The following is a 20,652-nucleotide window of genomic DNA, read 5'->3' on the forward strand; positions in this document are numbered from 1 at the left end:
CATAAAAATGTTCTTAGTGAGTAAACAGGGATGAAATTTCACTGAAGCTTAATGTCAGATACTTTTTTTAAAAAGATGTGTATTTGGAAGTATATTTATTAAAACATCTAATTTGTTGCAAATACTGTAACAAATCTCTCTCCTCTTTTGTTTTCCCCAGTTGAAATGAACTTCTTGTTATATAATAAAGACTCTTATTAGTTAATAAGGAAACAACATGCAGGTTTGGATGTTTTTCTCTATTGGAGTTACATCTAAGTCGTTAACAACAAAAATGAAGTTTGGTTTGAATGAAGACCGATTTGTAGAAAGATAATTTAGTTAGTTGAGCTGTAAAAAGCACTTCATTTAAAATATAATTATATATATAATGAGACACATCTAAATTTATTTCTGATATACCTGAAACACCATTACACAACCCAATTTTGGAACATAAATCCCATTAAATGAGACTGCTAAATCCAGCCAAAGTGTCTCATGACTTGTAAAATTTCACAGCTCTTATATTTATGACCTCAAGCAAAAGAAGCACTAGGATTAAATTTGATGTAAGTAAAAAAGTGTTATCAAAAAGGAAAAAGTGCTAAGGCATCAGAAAATTAAGAGAAGCAAGAAAAGTACAATGCAGATGTTCAAGAAAGGAATGGCTGCCTGTATTGTTCTCTCCAGCCACTTACCCCAGACTCCTCCATTTCTTCTTCCTGCAAGTGAGAGCCATGAATATTGAAGCATGGATTTAAGGAAGAGACAGAGAAAGATTATAAGCTCAGAAGAAAAGAGTCAGACTTCAGGACAAGCTGTAACAGACATCTCAGAATAGCCTTCTCTCAGGCACTTTTTCAAAACAATTAATAATTACATATCTTTGAGGCCAATAGGGCCATGTTGGTTCTGAATGTGCTTTGAACCTCCCTACAGAAGGAACACCAATTGCCATACAACAAAGCAATAAAACCTGATTCAAAATGTTGGGATAGTTTTTCACTGAAAAATAAATTTTGGGATTCCTATTTTAACAGTAGTTCACAGATAATCGCCCGGCCGCCCTGTTTAGGGTGACTCGCTCCCTCCTTAATCAGGAGGCGAGGGAGGAGCCCTTACAGGGGCGGGCCGAGGAGTTTAGTCATCATCTGACGGACAAAATCACTCAGATTCGGGCCGGTTTGGACTCTGACTGGGTAGAGTCTGACGTGGAAAAAGCGAGCGGTCTTGAGAGTGTTATCTGGACTGAGTTCGATCCTGTGACCCCCAATGAGGTGGACAGGATTATGAGGAGGCTGAGCTCTACCACCTGTTTATTGGACCCGTGCCCCTCCTGGCTGGTTTATTCAGCTCGGGAGGAGACACGAGGCTGGTTCCAGGCAGTAATATCTGCTTCTTTGAGGGAGGGTGTTTTCCCCGCTGCTTTGAAGGAGGCGGTGGTGAGACCCCTTCTCAAGAAGCCTGTCCTGGATCCAGCGATTTTGAATAACTATCGTCCGGTCTCCAACCTTCGGTTTTTGGCGAAGGTTGTTGAGAGTGTGGTAGCGCATCAGCTCCCTCTGTTTCTGGAGGAAACCGATTATCTTGACCCGTACCAATCGGGCTTCAGGGCCAGGTACAGCACAGAGACGACATTGGTCGCGCTGGTGAATGATCTCTGGCGGGCTCGGGACAGGGGTTGTTCCTCTGTCCCTAGTCCTATTAGACCTCTCAGCGGCTTTTGATACCATCGACCATGGTATCTTACTACGATGTCTCAGGGGACTGGGAGTGGGGGGCACTGTTCTACAGTGGTTCTCCTACCTCCTGGGCCGTTCGCAGTCGGTGTTGACGGAAGGGCAGAGATCCGCCCCAAGGCCTCTCGTTTGTGGAGTTCCTCAGGGGTCGGTCCTCTCTCCCCTCCTGTTCAACATCTATATGAAGCCGCTGGGTGAGATCATTCATGGTTTCGGGGTGGGGTATCATCAGTATGCTGATTATACCCAGCTTTTTCTTTCCACTCCGAACCAACCCAGTGATGCCCTCGTCGTGATGTCCCGTTGCCTGGAGGCAGTTCAGGTTTGGATGGGGAGAAACAGGCTTTGACTCAATCCTGCCAAAACTGAGTGGCTGTGCATACCGGCATCTCGGGTGAACCATTTTTGTCCATCGTTAACGATGGGGGGTGAGGTTTTACCCCCGTTGATAGAGCTCGTAACTTGGGCATCCTCCTGGATTCACGGCTCAGTTTGGAAGATCATATAGGAGCCGTGACCAGGGGGGTTTTTGCCCAGGTTCGCCTGGTGCGCCAGTTGCGACCCTATTTGGACCGAGATGACCTACGCACAGTCACTCTTGTGCTCGTGACCTCCTGGTTAGACTACTGCAACACTCTCTACATGGGGCTTCCCTTGAGGACCACTCGGAGGCTTCAGCTGGTGCAGAATGCAGCCACGCGAGTCATAATGGGAGTTTCCCGATACTCTCATGTAACACCTCTTCTCCGCGAGCTGCATTGGCTTCCAGTTCCCCTCCGGGTGAGATTCAAGGTGCTGGTGATGACCTATAAAGCCCTAAATGGCATGGGTCCAGATTATCTCAGGGAGCACCTGCTGCCAGCATCAGCCTCCCATTGTCCTGTGTGCTCCCACAGGGAGGACCTCCTTAGGGTTCTGACGGTTAGAGAATGCTGGCAGGTGATTCCTAGGGGGAGGGCATTCTCTGTGGGCGCGCCTGCCCTATGGAATGAACTGCCATTAGAACTTTGGACTGCCCCGGACCTTCGCTCTTTTCGCCGGGACATGAAAACTTGGTTATTTGATCTTTCTGACCTGGACTGAGGGGGTTTTAATTTAACTTTAAATTTTAAATTTTAATTTGTTTTAATTGTGGGCTAGTCTTAATTTAATTCTGTTTTAATTGTATTTATTTGTATTGTTTTAATTCGCCCTGTAAAGCGCCCTGAGTCCTTCGGGAATAGGGCGGTATATAAAATCAATTAAATAAATAAATAAATTTCCTTACCTTTCTGGGCAAGATATAACAATTTGAAAGACTTTTATGAAATCAAGTGAAAGAGATTTATGTTGTATGACACTATTTATTCCCCTGCTCATCTTGCTTGATAAAAAGATAAGATAGTAACTAATTGTACACTGCTATTTGACACTTTTATTGTCTTTAATCAAGAATGTTACATTGTCTGCTCTCTTTTCTTGCTTAGAACACACAAAAAATTGAACCTGTATAGACAGTCATCTTTGTGTATATCAATGATGAGTATTCTTTTCTTAAATTACTTTAAAACTCAGACATGGATATACTGTAGTTCAGAATTATAAAAAAACTCAAGCTGGATATAGTTAAAACTAGTCAACAGCAAATTCCATCTTATAGCACAAGGTCCTTGGATTGTTTTATTTTTCTTTTCTTCTCTTTCTTTGCCCTCTTCTTACATAATCATAAAGTATGATTATAATAAACTAAATCTGAAGCACAATTGATGATGCTTTCTTAATAATCAGGAGGAAATTTTATTTTTTTTCTCTTCTTTCTTCTCTCTTTTGTGTAAATTGCTCAGGTACTTTATCCCACTCCTTTCCCCACTATAATACTATTTCTGAATTGCGCCTACATCTGACCCACTGATAATGAATAAAGTGGGTCAGAGTGAATAAAGGATTTGTCATGGAATACATCAACTATATAGATTATAACTTCTTAAGATGGTTTGCACTGAATTAATTGTGTCAATAGAATCATCTAATTTTCCTGAATAAACATATGTAGAATTTCATCCAAATTGTTACAAAATGTGTCATAGTAATATAACACTCTTATGTTGAAGTTGTCATAATGAGAGAACCACAGGAAAAAAATCAGCGGAAAGGCAAAACCTGAATACTAATTTCTAAATAGTGAGGGTTGAACTATTATGTACACTGCTTACTAATCATGTTGGATTAAGGAGTCTGATGTGAACCTGAAAAGGGCAAGTACATTACTTAAAAATGCTAAAAGGACCATTGCTTATTTTAGATTGATTAATACAAGAATGCATGATTGTGTAAAAAATGCAGTTATCTAAGAAATAATATGATAGCTTTTCCAATTCTTGATGTCACTTCCAATTCTAGTTAAGTAAGTTAACATACTAATTAATTAGCATGCTTACAGTACAGTATGCCTGCCTCATATTATATAGTAAACTGTTTATTACATATTTTAACTGAATTCCTGTTGGTCAGAATACTCACCGAGTCCTGAACATTAAAGCAGGATCCATATTGACGGAAGCCATTCGGCCCACGTGGCGGATCTCTTTTGCAATCATTCTTAGTTTTTCAAAATTGACCAAACCTTCCACTTTGGAATCATTTCCTATATTACAAAATAATTAATGGCAAAGAACTATTCTTTTTTTCCATTTGTTGCAAAAACAATTGACACATTTCAGCAGACTGCTGAACACATGTTAAGTACCCGATATAATTTTAACTTACCTTCATGAAGAAAAGTAAGATCCTTTTTTATTACAGGGAACAATGGAATAACGGGGGGTTGTAGATTTTGACTATTCAAGACATTGCGGTATTTTGCCATGTTTCTAGATGGATCAAATAAGTCCTGAAGATCTTGAAACAATTTCTCATATTTGCTTGGAAGTTTTTCCCATGTGGTTCGTAATCTTGCAACCGGAGCTAAATTCAGACCACTAAACAATATTTTTAAAAGGTTTTTGAAATTTGCATGTGCACCACTCATATTCAGTTTGTAAAGCAAGAATTAAATTAATCCAGTTAACATAACAAATGGCTGAAAATCATAGTGAATAAAGCCTTTCAAGAACTTAATCTTAAATTAAAAGCAGAAACCTTCAAACAGTATTGTGAATTGAAGGACAATAAAAAGATAATACAATATTTCTCTTTTTCTAAAAGTTCTCCCAGGTATTTTATAACACTGCTATAATACAAAGTAACACAGTACAAAGATATGACAATGATCATCAGCAAACAGAAGGAAAGAACTATAAGGGGTAGCACAGTGAAATCTATTCAGAAACTGCAGCTATAAAATGCTATGAGTCATCCCTTTAATATATTTTAAAAGAAGCATGTTATTACCAGAGGTTTAGAAGAGACACTGGCTACGTCTATTTGACTATAATGGTGGCGTTTATTATAAAAAAAAACTTCTCTGGGCTTGAATCTCTGCTGTGACATTTGACATTCAGCCTTCATTTTCATAGACAGTAATTTGGCTAAAATATAGGTAGACCTCGACTTACAGCCACAACTGGCACCAGAATGACTATTGCTAAGCAATGTGGTTACTGAGTGAGTCATGCCCTATTTTATTATTTTTGTCATGTAGTTAAGCAAATCACCATGGCAGTTAAATAAATGAACACTCATTAAGCGAATCTGTCTTCCCCCACTGACTTTGTCAGAAGTCAGCCTAGGAAGGTTGCAAATGGCCATCATGTGATGCCAAGATGCTGCAACCACCATAACTACCATGCTGGTTGTTAAGCACCTAAATATTTATAATGTGGCTGCAGGGACCCTGCAAGGGTCGTAAGTGTGAGGACCAGATATAAGGACTTTTTTCGGTTGCATTGTAACTTTGGTTATTCAGTGAATGACTGTAAGTCTAGAATGATCTTACTCAAACAAAAATGCCTGAATTAAGTATCCTAACATCTTTCAATAATAATCAAAAATGCATATTTTTATATTTAACTATAATAATAAGGGACAAGAAAGACAAAAAAGACATCTCGGTATATAATTCACTGTACCATGTTCAAACTTTGACACTTAAGATTTTAAACCGTAAAAAACTCCAGAAAACATAGAAGAATTTACTGTGGAGAGCTAGTGTTAAATATATATTGTGCTACAATTTAAGACATTATTTTTATAAAATAATGTACTGATGATATATGACATTGGCTAAATTGTCTAAAATTTATAAAGGAATATCAAATAAGGACTGGAAATGTGAAAAGGAAGAGTGGACTTATTAACATGTATTGGGAAAAAGCAAAAACAAAGGTACAACTTCATACAACAGTGCAAAAGATATTACAGTCTAATATCATTATGAAACCAGAATTATGAACAAGGAATTTAAAAAGAAATATGGGAGTTCTGGTTGACATAAAGTAATACCGATTGATTGATTGATTGATTATTTATTTATTTTGCCAGCCACGTCCCCATATCGTAAAAAGATAAATAGAAAAACAATTAAAATTTAAAATTGCACATTAAATTTTTTTTAAAAAAACTATGCAATGAAACAGAATCAAGGATACAGGGGGCACAGGGATGAAGTCTTTTTATTCTGTCAACCACCTCCAATGGTGAATGGCTTTCTCGGGCCTCAAGCCAATGAAGTTTTAATACCCTTCCAGAAAGCCAGAAGGGCTTTTGCTGCTGGCACAAGTGGTTAGTCCTATTGGGGTGAAATAGCTCTACATATACTGGACCTGAAAGCAAACTGATAACCAATGCAGCTTGCACAATAATGGTGTTGTGTGTGCCTCCCTAGAGCCCCCCAGAAATGTGCATGTCACTTCACTCTGCAGTAGCCGTAGTCTTTGAACTCTCTTCCAGGATAGCCCTTTGTAGAGCAGATTGCTGTAAAATCCAACCAAGAGATGACTAGGACATGAGTGACTGTGCACAGGGCCTCACAATCTAGATAACGTTGCAAGTGGTGCATAAGATGAAGCTGTGCAAAGCCTCTCCTAGCTAAACTGCCACCTCCTCTTAGAGCAGCAGATGTGAGTCCAGGAGAATCCACAGACTGTGCACCAGAACTGTCTGGGGTAGTGCAAGCCCATCCAGAACTAAAGATGATAAACAACTGGATTTTAAGGTCCCTTGAACCTATCTTGCCAGGGTTCAGCTGAAACCTGTTGTCCCCTATCCAGACTTCTAAAGCCTCCAGGCACTGAGAAAGAGAAGCCCCAGCACCACTTGGATCACTGGGATGAAGATGTAAAGCGGTGTATCACCAGCATACTGATGATATCTCCACCCAGGATGTTGGATGTTCTTACCCAGCTGTTTCATGTAGATGTTAAAAAGGAGTGGAGAGAGTGCTGTGGAGAGAGTGACGAGTCTTGTGGCACCACAGAAAGGAGTGGCCATAGGCTGGAAATCTCATCTTCTATCAATGCCGATTAGGCTGGCCCAGGAGAAAGGAGGTGACCCAGTGGAATACTGTACCACCCAGCCCCAAACCCTGCAGTTGCCCCAAAAGGATATCACAGTCGATGATATTGAAAGCTGTTAGGAGAGCAACAAGAGCAAGGATACAACAATGAATCCGATAACAATAACAAGAGATTATGAACAGCTAGGGAACAAAGTTAAAGAATTAGGAGCACAAGTGGTAATTTCATCTATACTTCCAAAAAAAAAGCCAATATCCAATGAAGGATCAAAGGATTTTAGAAACAAACCACTGGCATAGAAACTGGTGTCATCAACAGAACTTCAGCTTCCGGGACCACCATCTGCATTACCCACATAAAGGGCTACTGGCAAGGGATGGACTACGCTTCACAAGAACTGGAAAGAATATATAAAGAAAACTACTGGCTTCTCTTATCAAAAGGGCTTTAAAGTAAAGCTGAAGGGGGAGGAGGGACAATCTGCACAACTTTTAGAACCTAATTCCAAATAAAAGCCACGAGATAACCAATCTTATAAGGAGGTAGGGAGTAAAGAGGAAGAAAGAAAAAAGAAAAAAGTAATGTAGTAGAGTGATGGGAAGGTTGGAAATCTCGGTTACAAAGAAGATGATATAAGAAATATACCCGACCCATAAAGGACTCAAAATGCCTATATACTGTCTGATCTTGATGAATATAATCACTGGGACCTGAAGGATTACACCCCAGAGTTCTAAAGGAGCTGGCAGATATTATCAGAAAGATTGTTCTATATCTTTCAAAAATCTTGGAACACCAGGGAACTACCGGACGATTAGAAAAGAGCTGATATGGTTGCCATCTTCAAAAAAGGAAAGAAAAAAAAAACTATTCCAAGAAATTACAGATGAACCAACGTAACATCAATACTTGGGAAGATACTGAAAAGATAATCAAAACACAAATTTGCAAACATCTAGAAACAAATAAAGTTATAACTAAAAGCTATTGTGTGACAAAGTGACTAAATTAGCAGACCAGGGAAATGCTGTGGACATAGTATACTTAGACTTCAGTAAGATTTTAAACAAAGTAGACCACAACCTATTTCTTGGTAAGCTAGAAAAATGTGGGATAGACAGCATCACCACCAGATGGATTTGTAAATGGTTGACAAAACATACTCAATAAGTAGTCCTTAATGGGCGCGGTGGCTCAGTGGGTTAGGACGCTGAGCTTGTCGATCAGAAGGTCGGCAGTTTGGCGGGTCAAATCCCGAGTGCCGCGTAACAGAGTGAGCGCCTGTTACTTGTCCCAGCTTCTGCCAACCTAGCAGTTCAAAAGCACGTAAAAATGCAAGTAGAAAAATAGGGACCGCTACGGTGGGAAGGTAACAGCGCTCCGTGCGCCTTTGGCGTCTAGTCATGCCGGCCACATGACCACGGAGACGTCATCGGACAAGCGCTGGCTCTTCGGCTTTGAAACGGAGATGAGCACCGGACCCTAGAGTCGGAAACGACTAGCACGCATGTGCGGGGGAACCTTTACCTTTTACCTTTAATGGTACTACATCTACATGGAGGAAAGTAAGCAGTGAGGTACCACAAGGTTCCATCTTAAGCCCAGTACTCTTCAATATCTTCATAAATGACTTAGATGAGGGAATAGAAGGAGAACTCATCAAATCTGCAGATGACACTAAGCTGGCAGGAATCCCTGTCCAAGGGCAGATGATTTGAATAGGTCTTGCCTACTTGCAGGAGGGAGCAGCATTGAAAAAACTCACAGCCCACAGGGCATGGTCTAACCATAACAAAGGGGATGATGACAGATCCCTCACCCAATTATACTGCCACTGCTGCAATAAGAAAATCATATCCAAAGTCTGACCACTGTCCCGAGTCAGGCTTTGATGATCTGGGATAGGTCTAGGAACTGATATGTACTTGAGACAGATAGCTATTTTTGGAAGAGGGGAAAAAAGAAGAAACTACTCAGTGCTATCTGGAGAGGCAGCTGATGTTTTATGTAACAAAATAAAAAAATACAAACTGATTAAAGTATAAATTAAAACTAGGCTACATTCATTTTCTCTATTGTGCTTTATGATGAGTTCTAAGAAACTCGAAAGCTTTCAATGACTGTATAAAACTTCACTGAATTGGATTTTTCCCCTCATGGTAAGTATTACTACTTTTTCAATGTAACTTGCATTGTGTGACTTTTAAAGGATTTATACAGTATGAAACTTATGTCACATTGACTCTTTAAAGAGAAATTTGTGGTCATTCATTTCAGTCCCCCATGTTTTCTGGATACTTAAGAATGCATATAAATATATTTATAATGTAAACTTGTAATGATTATTTAAAACAGGGAAGAAAAGTATTTTACGTTACTTTTGTTCTGTTTAAAGCTACCGAGATTCAGGTTGATGAAATATTCTTGTAATATAAATTTACTATATCTCTATATCTCTATCTCTATCCATCTCCATCTCCCTCTCCCTCTCCCTCCCCCCCCCTCTCTCTCTCTCACCAAGACTAAAAAAATTATTAAAACTGAGCTTTCGTGTTACAGGTCTATTTTGCTCCCACCATCCTGCAATCAATTGCATCGGTCCTGTCTCTGTCAAGCCCGCTGACGTCTGTTTGAATTTAGGGGCTCTGCCTCTCTCCACTTGCCCTGCCCGTCGGGAGCGTTCATCCTGCCGTGAGCAATTCTCTTGCTGCTCATTTAACACTTCCACACCCGCTGTTGCTGTCCTAGTCTGCCACTCATCCCTGGTACCAGCCACGTCGTTTATACCAGTCAGGTGCCCTCTCCCCATGTGCAGACCTTTAACACCTTCTTTAGCCAAACTACTGGCCTCACAGAGGTTATAAGAATGTGCTTCCGAATCCTAGTTTATACTCTGATAATGTCAGCAGGCACTGACGAAAGCTGTTTTAATAAATTTTTAAGTCTTGGTGATCCTTGTCTTTAGTTTTAAACATGAATATAACCAAGACTCATATTTTTAGGACTATTTTTTACACACACACACACACACACACACACTTATTATCTAATACCTTTTTATTACAAAACATGTTAACCTTTGATACCATTCTGAACAGACATAAGAAATCTATCTTTGCTTACCTTATTATTGCAAACATTGAGTTAAAGTTCTTGCATTCTCTGCAGTGCAGTGCTATCTTAATGAAGTGCTTAATTATCTTCATCCTTTTCAGCTGGTTGGTTTCTCGCAAAATCTCAGATGCTACCCAAAAGGTTTCTTGGTTTATTACTTCTTCAAATTTTTTTAAATTAGCACAGTTAAATTTAGATTTCAGTTTAAATAAATCGTCTATGTACTCTGTAGGTTCAATGTTGCGGAACAGTTCAAAATTACGCATTGAGAGTTGGGTAGCCACCTCTATAGTGCTGAGCTGCAGTAGAGAAATTTGGCTCTCTCTTAGCAATTCCTGAGCATCTTCATCTGAACATAAAGTTTCTGTCTCCATGTTATTTTTCAGATAATACCTGAAAAATATTTTTCACACATTAATCTATCAGGTGTAAATAAATAAACAGCTTCCAAATGACTTTAAGAGAATACAAATTCTAAGCCAAAATAAGTGAATACAAATTCTAAGCCAAAATACCGTAAGTGAATACAAATTCTAAGCCAAAATAACATCTATTGTCTCACCTTCCACTAAGTTGTATTCTGTCAGCAAGTTTGGAAAGTTGATCTGGAAGTCTCCGCTGCTTAATGACACCCTCGGGAGTGACAGAGACTTCGCATAAAGAATAAGCATCTGGGGTGGTGGTTAAAGCAAACTCACGAATAGCTTGAACAACTACTTCCTTTGCAGTTGTGTCCTTGCTTATCATAATGTAGCGACTTTGCTGATCTGCTTTAAAAACTCGTAGAACCTGATCTGGTAAATCTGTAATGAGAAGTAAAATATACTAAGATATATAATAGAATAAAATGTCATTATTTCTCAGCAAGGAATAATATAATAAGAATAGGGATATTTTTCTTCTGATACCTTTTTCTTCATGATAAATCTTTCTTGCATAAACACCTGCAGTATCTTGTTTTAAGTACTGTTTTTCCTATTTATATTAGATATCACTTCTAAGACATATGTGGAATGGATACACTGGATTTGAGCAAGACCTCTCTGTAATCTGTGCCATATATTTCCACCCATTCAATAAACAGTCGTATACAGGTAGTCCTCACTTAATGACTGTTTGGCAAAAGTGATGTGATTGTTAAGTGAAACATTATATGACTACCGTATTTTCCGGCGTATAAGACGACTGGGCGTATAAGACGACCCCTGACTTTTGAGAAGATTTTCAAGATTTTTCATCTTATACGCCGGAAAATACTTACATGCCAGTTGCCAAGTGTCCGACACAAGCCCGATTCAGCCCCGTCTGATGCAAATGGTGCAAAGCCACGTGCTCTTCCAGGCCAGACTCTGCAAACAGCAACCACCGCGGGAACTCTGAGTCCCCGCCTTTCGGCAGCCTGCACAGCCAAGCACGATCCGGCTTTGAGATAGCATTTGCAGCCGGAGCAGCCGCCGCGTCTGGAGCCAAGCCCCGCCCAGGAAACGGTTGGCCAGGTGGGCCCGGAAGACACGCTAGAGAGCTTGGGCGGCCATGCTGAGGCCGGCCGGCGAGGGCCGCTGCATGGTCTGCGAGCAAGAGTGGCGCCATGTACCGCTGTTCTGCACTCCGTGACCGGACAAGCGATTCTTCCAGTCAGCGCGGGTCAGGCGGTGCCTCGGCAGGAGCAAAGGTGCTCCCTTCCTACTGTCGAGCAGCGCGCCTCTGGGGACCACCTGCCCCTCCTCTTTTCAGGGACCTGACAGCCAGCATTAGAAGTGCCAGCATGGCCAGTCCTACAGAGAGCAACGGCGGCGGCTGCAGTAGCCACCCCAGGAGCTTATGAGAGTTTGCCCTCCATCACCCATTCGCCATCGGCCGCTTAACCACGGGTCGCCATCGCCTACCTCCATTCACCCAGCGATCCCGCCGTCCAGCAGAAAAGAGAAAAGGTCAGAGAGGTGAATAGTATTTTCCGGCGTATAAGACGACTGGGCGTATAAGACGACCCCCAACTTTTGAGAAGATTTTCATGGGTTAAAAAGTCATCTTATATGCCGGAAAATACGGTAAATCTAACTTACATTAGTTCTGCTGCAGTTGTTGAACAAATCACTCACAGTTATTAAACATATCACATGAAAATGAGTTAGTTGTGACTTTACTGCCAACTTCCCCATTGACTGTGTGTGTCAGAAGCTGGCTATGTGTGTCACAAAATCATTTGACTATAGGATACTGTGATTGTCATAACTGTGTGCAAATAGTGAAGCACCCATATCACAGAGACACTGCAATAGTGTAAGTTGAAGAACCAATCATAAATCTACTTTTTCACTGCTATCATAAATTCAAATGGTTGCTGAATAAGTCATTTGTTAATCAAGGAATATCTATAATCATATCAGAAATTTATTTACTGCATCAAGACGAACTAATAAACTATATTAAAATTACTAAAGTCAAATTTGGCAAGCTCACTCTTAAACCTTCCTCAGGTATATACTATATCTACTATTTTTAAGTAAACTTGTTTTAGCATCATGTGCTACCTATTTTGTACTTGTTTATTGAAATAATCAACTTCAAACTTACAAAATTGTCTTGTTTTTCATAAGCTTTAGTCATGAACAATTATGAGAATTAATATTTTACCTGTTACTATGTTCTTTGTGCAGATGATACCACTCTAATGGCAGAAAGTGAAGAGGAACTAAACAGCCTCTTGTTGCGAGTGAAGAAGGAGAGTACAAAAGTTGGGTTGAAACTTAACATTAAGAAAACCAAGATCATGGTATCCGGCCCTCTCAATTCCTGGCAAATAGATGGGGAAGAAATGGAGGTAGTAACAGATTTTATTTTCCTGGGCTCCAAGATCACCGCAGACGGGACTGCAGCCAAGAAATTAAAAGACGCTTGCTCCTGGGGAGGAAAGCCATGGCAAATCTAGACAGCACACTAAAAAGCAGAGACATCACCCTGCCAACAAAAATGCATAAAGTCAAGGCTGTGGTCTTCCCAGTTGCAATGTATGGCTGTGAAAGTTGGACCATAAGAAAGGCTGAGTGCCAAAGAATTGAAGCCTTTGAACTATGGTGCTGGAGAAGACTCCTGCGAGTCCCTTGGACTGCAAGGCAATCAAACTGGTCAGTCCTAGAGGACATCAACCCTGGCTGCTCTTTAGAAGTTCAGATCCTGAAGTTGAAACTCAAATATTTTGGCCACCTAATGAGAAGGAAGGACTCACTGGAGAAGAGTCTAATGCTGGGAAAGGTTGAGGGAAAGAGAAGAAGGGGACGACTGGAGAGAATGAGGTGGCTGGATGGAGTCACTGAAGCAGTAGGCATGAGCCTAAATGGACTCCAGAAGATGGTAGAGGACAGGAAAGCCTGGAGGAACGTTTTCCATGGGGTCGTGATGGGTCAGACACAACTTCGCAACTAACAACAACAATGTTCTTTGTGTGGTCATCTGTAAATTTACATAAAGGCATTCTGCATCTGTACAATAAATCAGGTTGAATGTTTTAAAACAAAATTCATTGTTTTGATATGAGCCTCACCATATCATGTTATATACAAAGGCAGCAACGTCTCCAACCATTTCAATTCTGATGATGACCAGAATGCATCCAAACTATTTATTAGTCTCAGTCTTGAGTAGGATGGTTTGCTGGCCTGTGTAAATTTATGGATGATCAGTTACAAAGCAAAGTTACCACTGTGTAACTAGTTCTTGATCATTGTTTGAGTCATATGTATAGGTGATTAACCAACAACTGATTCTGGAGGTAGATGCTTCAGGGAAATGCTAAGATAGGAGAGCTTAGTCAAATGCTGCATTTTGAAAGGGTCCAACATATTGTGCCTGACAAAAGTCAAAGGCTCTGATCATGTTATTCAGTAAATTTCTAAAAGAGACACAACCTCTGTTCATGGAAAAGGTTTGATTGTTTGAAGTCTCATTTCCAAATATTCAGTAATGCCTAGGTATCCATATCTGCCACTATATTGTCTTTCTCTGCCAGACAAATGGCCACAAGAAAGAAAAGAACACCAATCTCAAAGTTTTCAGCGCAAACCTGATTAACAATAGAAATTTCATGCAGTTTCTTCAGATAGTACTTTAATGTGGCATTGTTTACAAGGACTTCAACAATCACTTGATTAATGTTCTAAAGGAATATTATTCCTGAATATCATCAGGAAGTTCATCTAATTGTTATGAAGAAGGGATTTTCTTCAGGTAACAGAGCTCGTATTTGGTTTTACTTATCAGGAAGTTCCCATCTTGTATTGCAAAGATATGTAGCCAAGGTAACTGAATAAATGAAAGACTAACTTCAGTGAAACTAGGTGACCAGATAATAATTTGGAAATTAGATTGTGTAATGTACCCAAGGGGACGCGGTGGCTCAGTGGGTTAGGACGCTGAACTTGTTGATCGGAAGGTCGGCAGTTTGGCGTGTCGAATCCCGAGTGCCGCGTAGCAGAGTGAGCGCCTGTTACTCGTCCCAGCTTCTGCCCACCTAGCAGTTCGAAAGCACGTAAAAATGCAAGTAGAAAAATAGGGACCACTCCAGTGGGAAGGTAACAGCGTTCCGTGCGCCTTTGGTGTCTAGTCATGCCGGCCACACGACCACGTCCTCGGACAAGCGCTGGCTCTTCAGCTATGAAACGGAGATGAGCACCGGCCCCTAGAGTCGGAAACGACTAGCACGCATGTGCGGGGGAACCTTTACCTTTATCTTTAATGTACCCAAAACAGTCACGTGTAAGAAACAGAACCTATTATATTGAGACTTGATGTGAAGAATTGGATTATCCCACATGGAAAAATTGTGATTTTTTAAAAAATGGTAATTTCTATGCTACCTAGTGAAGTAATCTAATAATATACTCTAGATATGCTCCAAGGATCATGTGACCAAAAATGGTAAATCTCCATTATCCACAAGTAGTATCTCCAGGCTCAAGTAAAATAGATGGCAGATGTTGTTACGGACTCACCAAAGAAATAGATTGTTAGCCTACCATTTAAACTCTCTGAAAAGAATAAATTCAAAAGTTTCAGAGACTTCCCTTAAGAAACCCACTATTAAGGAGGGCTGCAGAGCCCCCATTCTCAAGATTCTCTAATCTTTAATTCTTAGCAGTAAAACTAATTAATTTTCTAATGAACATGAGTATGATCATGCTTACTTGATCATGTTCTGCAAATATATATATATATATATATATATATATATATATATATATATATATATTGACATTAAATAAACAGAATATAGAGTACAAGAAATAGTTTTCAAAAAAGCACACAGCATTTGCTGAGGAATTATATAGTAGTTTATAATCATTATCAGCAATGCTACAAGATAATAGTTCACTTCTCCTTATAAGCTAAAATTGCTTTGTATTTTATTTACTAACTTCTAACAATAAACTTCTTCAGAAAATGTATATTTCTCAATTGTCATCTCTTTCTCTTGACTATTCTCTTAGCTGAATTCTGTATGCCATGGAAACAGTTAAAAGAGCTAAGAATATTTAGTTTACTGAAAATATGGGTAGGAGAAAATATCATGGCAATCTTCAAATATCTAAAGGGTTGTCACACAACTTCTCTACTGCTTCAGAGAATCAGAACCAATGTTTAAAGCCACAAGGAAGTAGGTTCTGTCTGGATACTAAAATAAGCTTCCCAATCCTATGGGATGCTAGCCTGTGGAAAATATTCCAAGGATGTGATGAGTTCACCTTTGTTAGAGGTCCTCAGGAAGAAGTTGGAGAGCCATTTGTTAAAGATACTACAGAGCAGCGTAGCTGGACTAGATAACTTCTGTGATTCATTCCAAATAATGGCTTAGATTCTCTATGTTTGAAATAGTATTAAGTCTACAAGTCAAACTACATCCCAGATTATTTTTGACATAGTTCTATATATCTAATAATAAGTAGTACAGAGAGAGTTTTTTTGGTTATTTATTGCAGTATCACTTATTTAATCCTAATACAAGCTGCCAATTGTTATTTTTAGCTGGCTGGTATAAAACAGCTCTAGCAAGCAAACACACAAATAGTTTTATTTTATAAAATGTTTGTATTCTGCAAAGATGGGATGAGAATATATAAAAGATTTTACATACAGCAGACCACATATCCGCAAATTCAAACAATATTTATCAAAATAATCAAGGGCCATATCAAGTAGCAACTCATATCTGGCTATAATTTGGTACATTGTTTAATTTGCACACTTAAATAGTCTTACCTGTTTCTATGTATTTCATTGTGACACAAAGTAAACTCAAGTTTCATTTCAGTTTCTATATCCATCAGCAAAATAAAAGGTTAATTCATAGACGGCAATCAAAATTTGATACTCGCCTGGGGTTGTATTGAAATCTAAGATGCGGTGATGTGACTGCAGTAAATCAGGATTGCTTGATGATAGTGTTCCACTGACAGGTAGAGCAGGGGGAATGTGCTTGGTCTGCCTTAAACCTACAATGCTATCATCCTGAGATTGACCAATTCCAATATCACTACAGTAACAGAAGAGAAACATAGTTACTCTGCTTACACAGTTATTCTCGTATATAATGTAATGTATCCTTATGAGTTTTCTTGCTGCTCTAACCTCACTGGCCAATAACATTCATAAATTTGATAACTTTGAAAAAACAACCATAATAAATTAAAATATGAACTGATATTAATATATCTAGACACTGATAAAACTGAAAAGCTCAAGTTTGCTACAGTGCCATGGATGTGTCCATCCAATGTGCCCATGGATGGAATAGCATTTTAAAACAAGTTAACAAGACAAAGGCCATTCTTTTAAAACAAGACAAAGGCCATTCTTTCGAAGACAGCAAAGTCCACATTTTGGACAGAGAGGACCGCTGGTTTAAAAGAGGGGTCAAAGAGGTTACCTATGTCAAAATTGAGCAGCCCTCTCTCAACATAGGGCAGGGGTGTCAAACTCAATTTCACTGAGGGCCACATTAGCATTGTGGTTGCCCTCAGGGGGCCGGGTGGGTATGGCCAGGGTGGGTGTGGCCTACTGGGTGGGCGTGGCTAGAGTGTGTATGGCCTACTGGGTGGGCGTGGCCAGCTCTACATCCATCAAGGGTGCCTATGGGGGCCTGGGCAGGAGTGGGACAGATCTGAGGGTCTCTGGCAGAAGGAGGGTCTCTGGGCCAGGGCCAAGGCAGTGGGGGCCGTTCCCTCACTGTTTCCAGGATGGCTTCGCGGGCCACATGAAACCACTTCGCGGGCCGGATCCGGCCCCCGGGCCTTGTGTTTGACATGTCTGACATAGGGGGAGGGAGCTTCTTGGATGAGAAGCCAAACGTCTTCAAAGAAAAACAAGAAAGTCCAGTTGCCTCGTGAAAAAGCATCTTTGGGATAACTATGACCCAGATGACTGAGAATCTCCATGACAATCCCATCAAGTTCTCTTGGAACCAAGGGTTCTATGGAATAGTTTGAAAAATCCTGCTTTATATTAAAACTTGGGAGTGTCCAGGCAAACTAGTGTAACTTGCAACATCTTGAAATGCATCCTCCACATTGTAAAATGAAGTGGAATCTGCTATGTCACAGAAGGTTTAGGACTGGAAATATATATTATAGTACATTTAGTAATATGGGCTATATTAACGGAATGGGAAAAATTGTTTTCTCATCCTTAATAATTTCTTGCAAAATCCCACCACAATGCAGAGAAGAGGGAAAGATGAAACTTACTTACTTACTTTCTTTCTCTTTCTTTCTCTTTCTTTCTTTCTTTCTTTCTTTCTTTCTTTCTTTCTTTCTTTCTTTCTCTCTCTCTCTTTCTTTCTTTCTCTTTCTCTCTCTCTCTCTTTCTTCTCTTTCTTTTAAACCTAACATGCCTTACAGTATACATCAAAGATGTTATGACTAACAAACCAGTTTTGGACCTGTTGGTTGGATTTAATTATTAACAGAAAGCACAGATCAAGATGCACTGATGGACTCTCCTTGTACTTCCTTTGAGATTTCTGAACATTTATTCAATTGTCAAAATATAATCTTGGAATCTTTCTCTAAAGAACAAAATTTTATTTCACTTACCTGTATTCTTCTATGTCAGGACATATATAATAATAATAAACCTTTATTGTCAAAGTACAACATGTGTACATTGAGATTAGCTGAGCCTCCCCCCCCCCCGTGCTCTCTCTCCCCAACACACAGTGACAACAAACCCTCCATCCCACCACACTATGTGAACCAACTACACCACACACCGGCCTCCCAAGTCAATTCTGCATAAGATTATGTCCCATTTAAAAGCCTAACAGCCCACGGATAAAACCTATTTTCAGCCTGTTGGTACGGCTGGCTATATTCCTATATCTCCTACCGGATGGTAGTAGAGTAAAGAGATACCGTCCAGGGTGTGAGTCATCCCTGAGAATCTTCCTCACTCTTCCAAGGCAACGAGCCCTGGCGATGTCATCCAGTGGTGTCAGGGAACAGCCCACAATGTCTTGTGCTGTGCTCACTACCCTCTGTAATACTTTCCTGTCCGTGGCTGTCAGACCAGCATACCAAACCACAATACCATACGAGAGGACGCTCTCTATAGTAGACCGGTAAAAGAGGGTCATTAGCTGTTGTTCTACCCTGTTCTTCCTCAAGACCCTAAGAAAGTGAAGCCTCTGTTGGGCCTTTCTAGCCACCTGGGTTGTGTTAACTTTCCAGGTCAGATCTTCACAGAGGTAAACTTCGAGAAATTTAAAGGAGGAAACTCTCTCTACACAGTTCTCTCCGATGTAAAGTGGGGCAGGTTCCTCCTTTTTTCTCCGGAAGTCTAACACCATCTCTTTCGTCTTGCAAAAGTCAAGCAAACTGAATGATCAATTATGCCTACTTTTGTTCTATCATAACATTTAGAAAAATTGAAACAATTTTTCATTTGTTTTTCCATAAGCATCTTTTGAAACTTTTCCCTTTTATCCCTGGCTTATACCTCTATGTTTTTTGTTTATAATCATTTGTCAATGTTAAAAAATGCACCAGTGATATATCTAATGAAAGCGTATTGTTCTTCCAAATATCACACTCACTTGTACGGTTTCTGAGGCAGGATACTGATGCGGGTTTTGTCCAGTATTTTCTTTAACTTGTTTCTTCCTCCAACAGTGTTGGCTTTGCTTTTCTTTGTTACTTTTTCCAGACCCATCACCTGTTCCACATCAACTGCAAGATCTGGGATGGAATAACGGCTTGCTTTTTTAATATCACCAATTTTAGGAAGATGAGGAGCACCATTTCTTTTGTCCTCAGACAATCTTGTTAGAAGTTCTTTAAAAACTGCATAGAAAGAAAAAGAAAGCATGTAGAAAAAAATACATCCCCCGAAATGTACTTTTCAAGTTCCAATAAATATAAAATTTCAGTCTAGCCCCACCAATCTATTTTAGAGGTAGAACTAAGTCTTCAAGACATATAGATAGTCCTCAATGAACAATCAGAATTGGAGCGGAATGTCCATCACTAAGCAATGCATTCATTAAATGATTTACATTTTATGCCATGGTTGTTAAGCAAATCATGGCAGGTGTTAAAAGGGAATCATGTGGTCTTTAATGAATTTGGTTTCCACCATTGACTTTGCTGTTGGAAGCCCCCTGGGAAGGTCTGTAATGGAATGTAGTCTGGATTACCAGGAGGGAAGAAGTGCATTCCAGAGGAGCAAAAGAAAGTGATGTTTATACAGTTTGTGGGAGAGAAAGAGAATTACGTTTAAATAGGCTGTTTCAGTTTGGCAAGATTTCTATCTATAAGTGAGAAGCAATCAAGGAAATTGCTTAGAAGAATTTCAATGTGTCTTTCTTGGTTTTTGGAGCCTAACAATCATCCTTTCTCTCCTGGATCTCTCAGCAGCTTTCAAATACCATCAACCGTGGCATCCTTTTGGGCCAACTTAAGGAACTGAAAGTGGGCAGCACAGTTTTGTGCTGTTTCACTTCCTTCCTTCAAGGCCAGACCTTATCAGGGTTAATATGGATGAGAGATCCAGCTCATGGGCCTTCCTTTGTGGAGTGCTGCAGGGCTCAATGATCACTCCTTTTTAACATCTACATGAAACTGCTGGGTGAGAACACCCAAACCCATTGGAAGAGATTCATCAGTATGCTGTTGATACACACTTCTACTTTTTCCATCCTAGTGAGCCAAGTGATGCTGTGGCTGCACTTTCTCAGTACATGGAGGCTGTACAGGTCTAGATAGGGGACAACAGGCTGCTGCTTCCTGCTTGTGGAGACGCAGCAAAGGCAGGAGCCCCGCCCAATAAGCTTGTCAGCTTCTTGGAGAACAGCGTGAGGCCACTCTCTTTTACACACACACACACACACACACACACAC

The 20,652-nt window shown here is 40.0% G+C and overlaps 1 protein-coding gene across 2 annotated transcripts in view; it reads right to left on the reverse strand.

The window, feature by feature from the left end:
• The window catches only part of RAPGEF2 (Rap guanine nucleotide exchange factor 2), a 213,292-nt gene that overhangs the window by 13,508 nt on the left and 179,132 nt on the right, over window positions 1-20,652 (reverse strand). Inside the window, exons 16-22 of one of the 2 annotated variants that reach the window (XM_083367875.1) lie at window positions 19,350-19,596; window positions 16,636-16,793; window positions 10,830-11,070; window positions 10,277-10,660; window positions 4,467-4,678; window positions 4,221-4,344; window positions 681-704 (exon numbers count right to left, since the gene is read on the reverse strand). In XM_083367875.1, coding sequence (XP_083224001.1) covers window positions 681-704; window positions 4,221-4,344; window positions 4,467-4,678; window positions 10,277-10,660; window positions 10,830-11,070; window positions 16,636-16,793; window positions 19,350-19,596 — 1,390 coding nt within the window. The remainder of the gene's footprint in view (window positions 1-680; window positions 705-4,220; window positions 4,345-4,466; window positions 4,679-10,276; window positions 10,661-10,829; window positions 11,071-16,635; window positions 16,794-19,349; window positions 19,597-20,652) is intronic. The other variant, XM_083367876.1, reaches the window with a different exon arrangement.

This window comes from Vipera ursinii (assembly GCF_947247035.1).
Source record: "Vipera ursinii genome assembly, chromosome: 7".
Taxonomy (NCBI): domain Eukaryota; kingdom Metazoa; phylum Chordata; class Lepidosauria; order Squamata; family Viperidae; genus Vipera; species Vipera ursinii.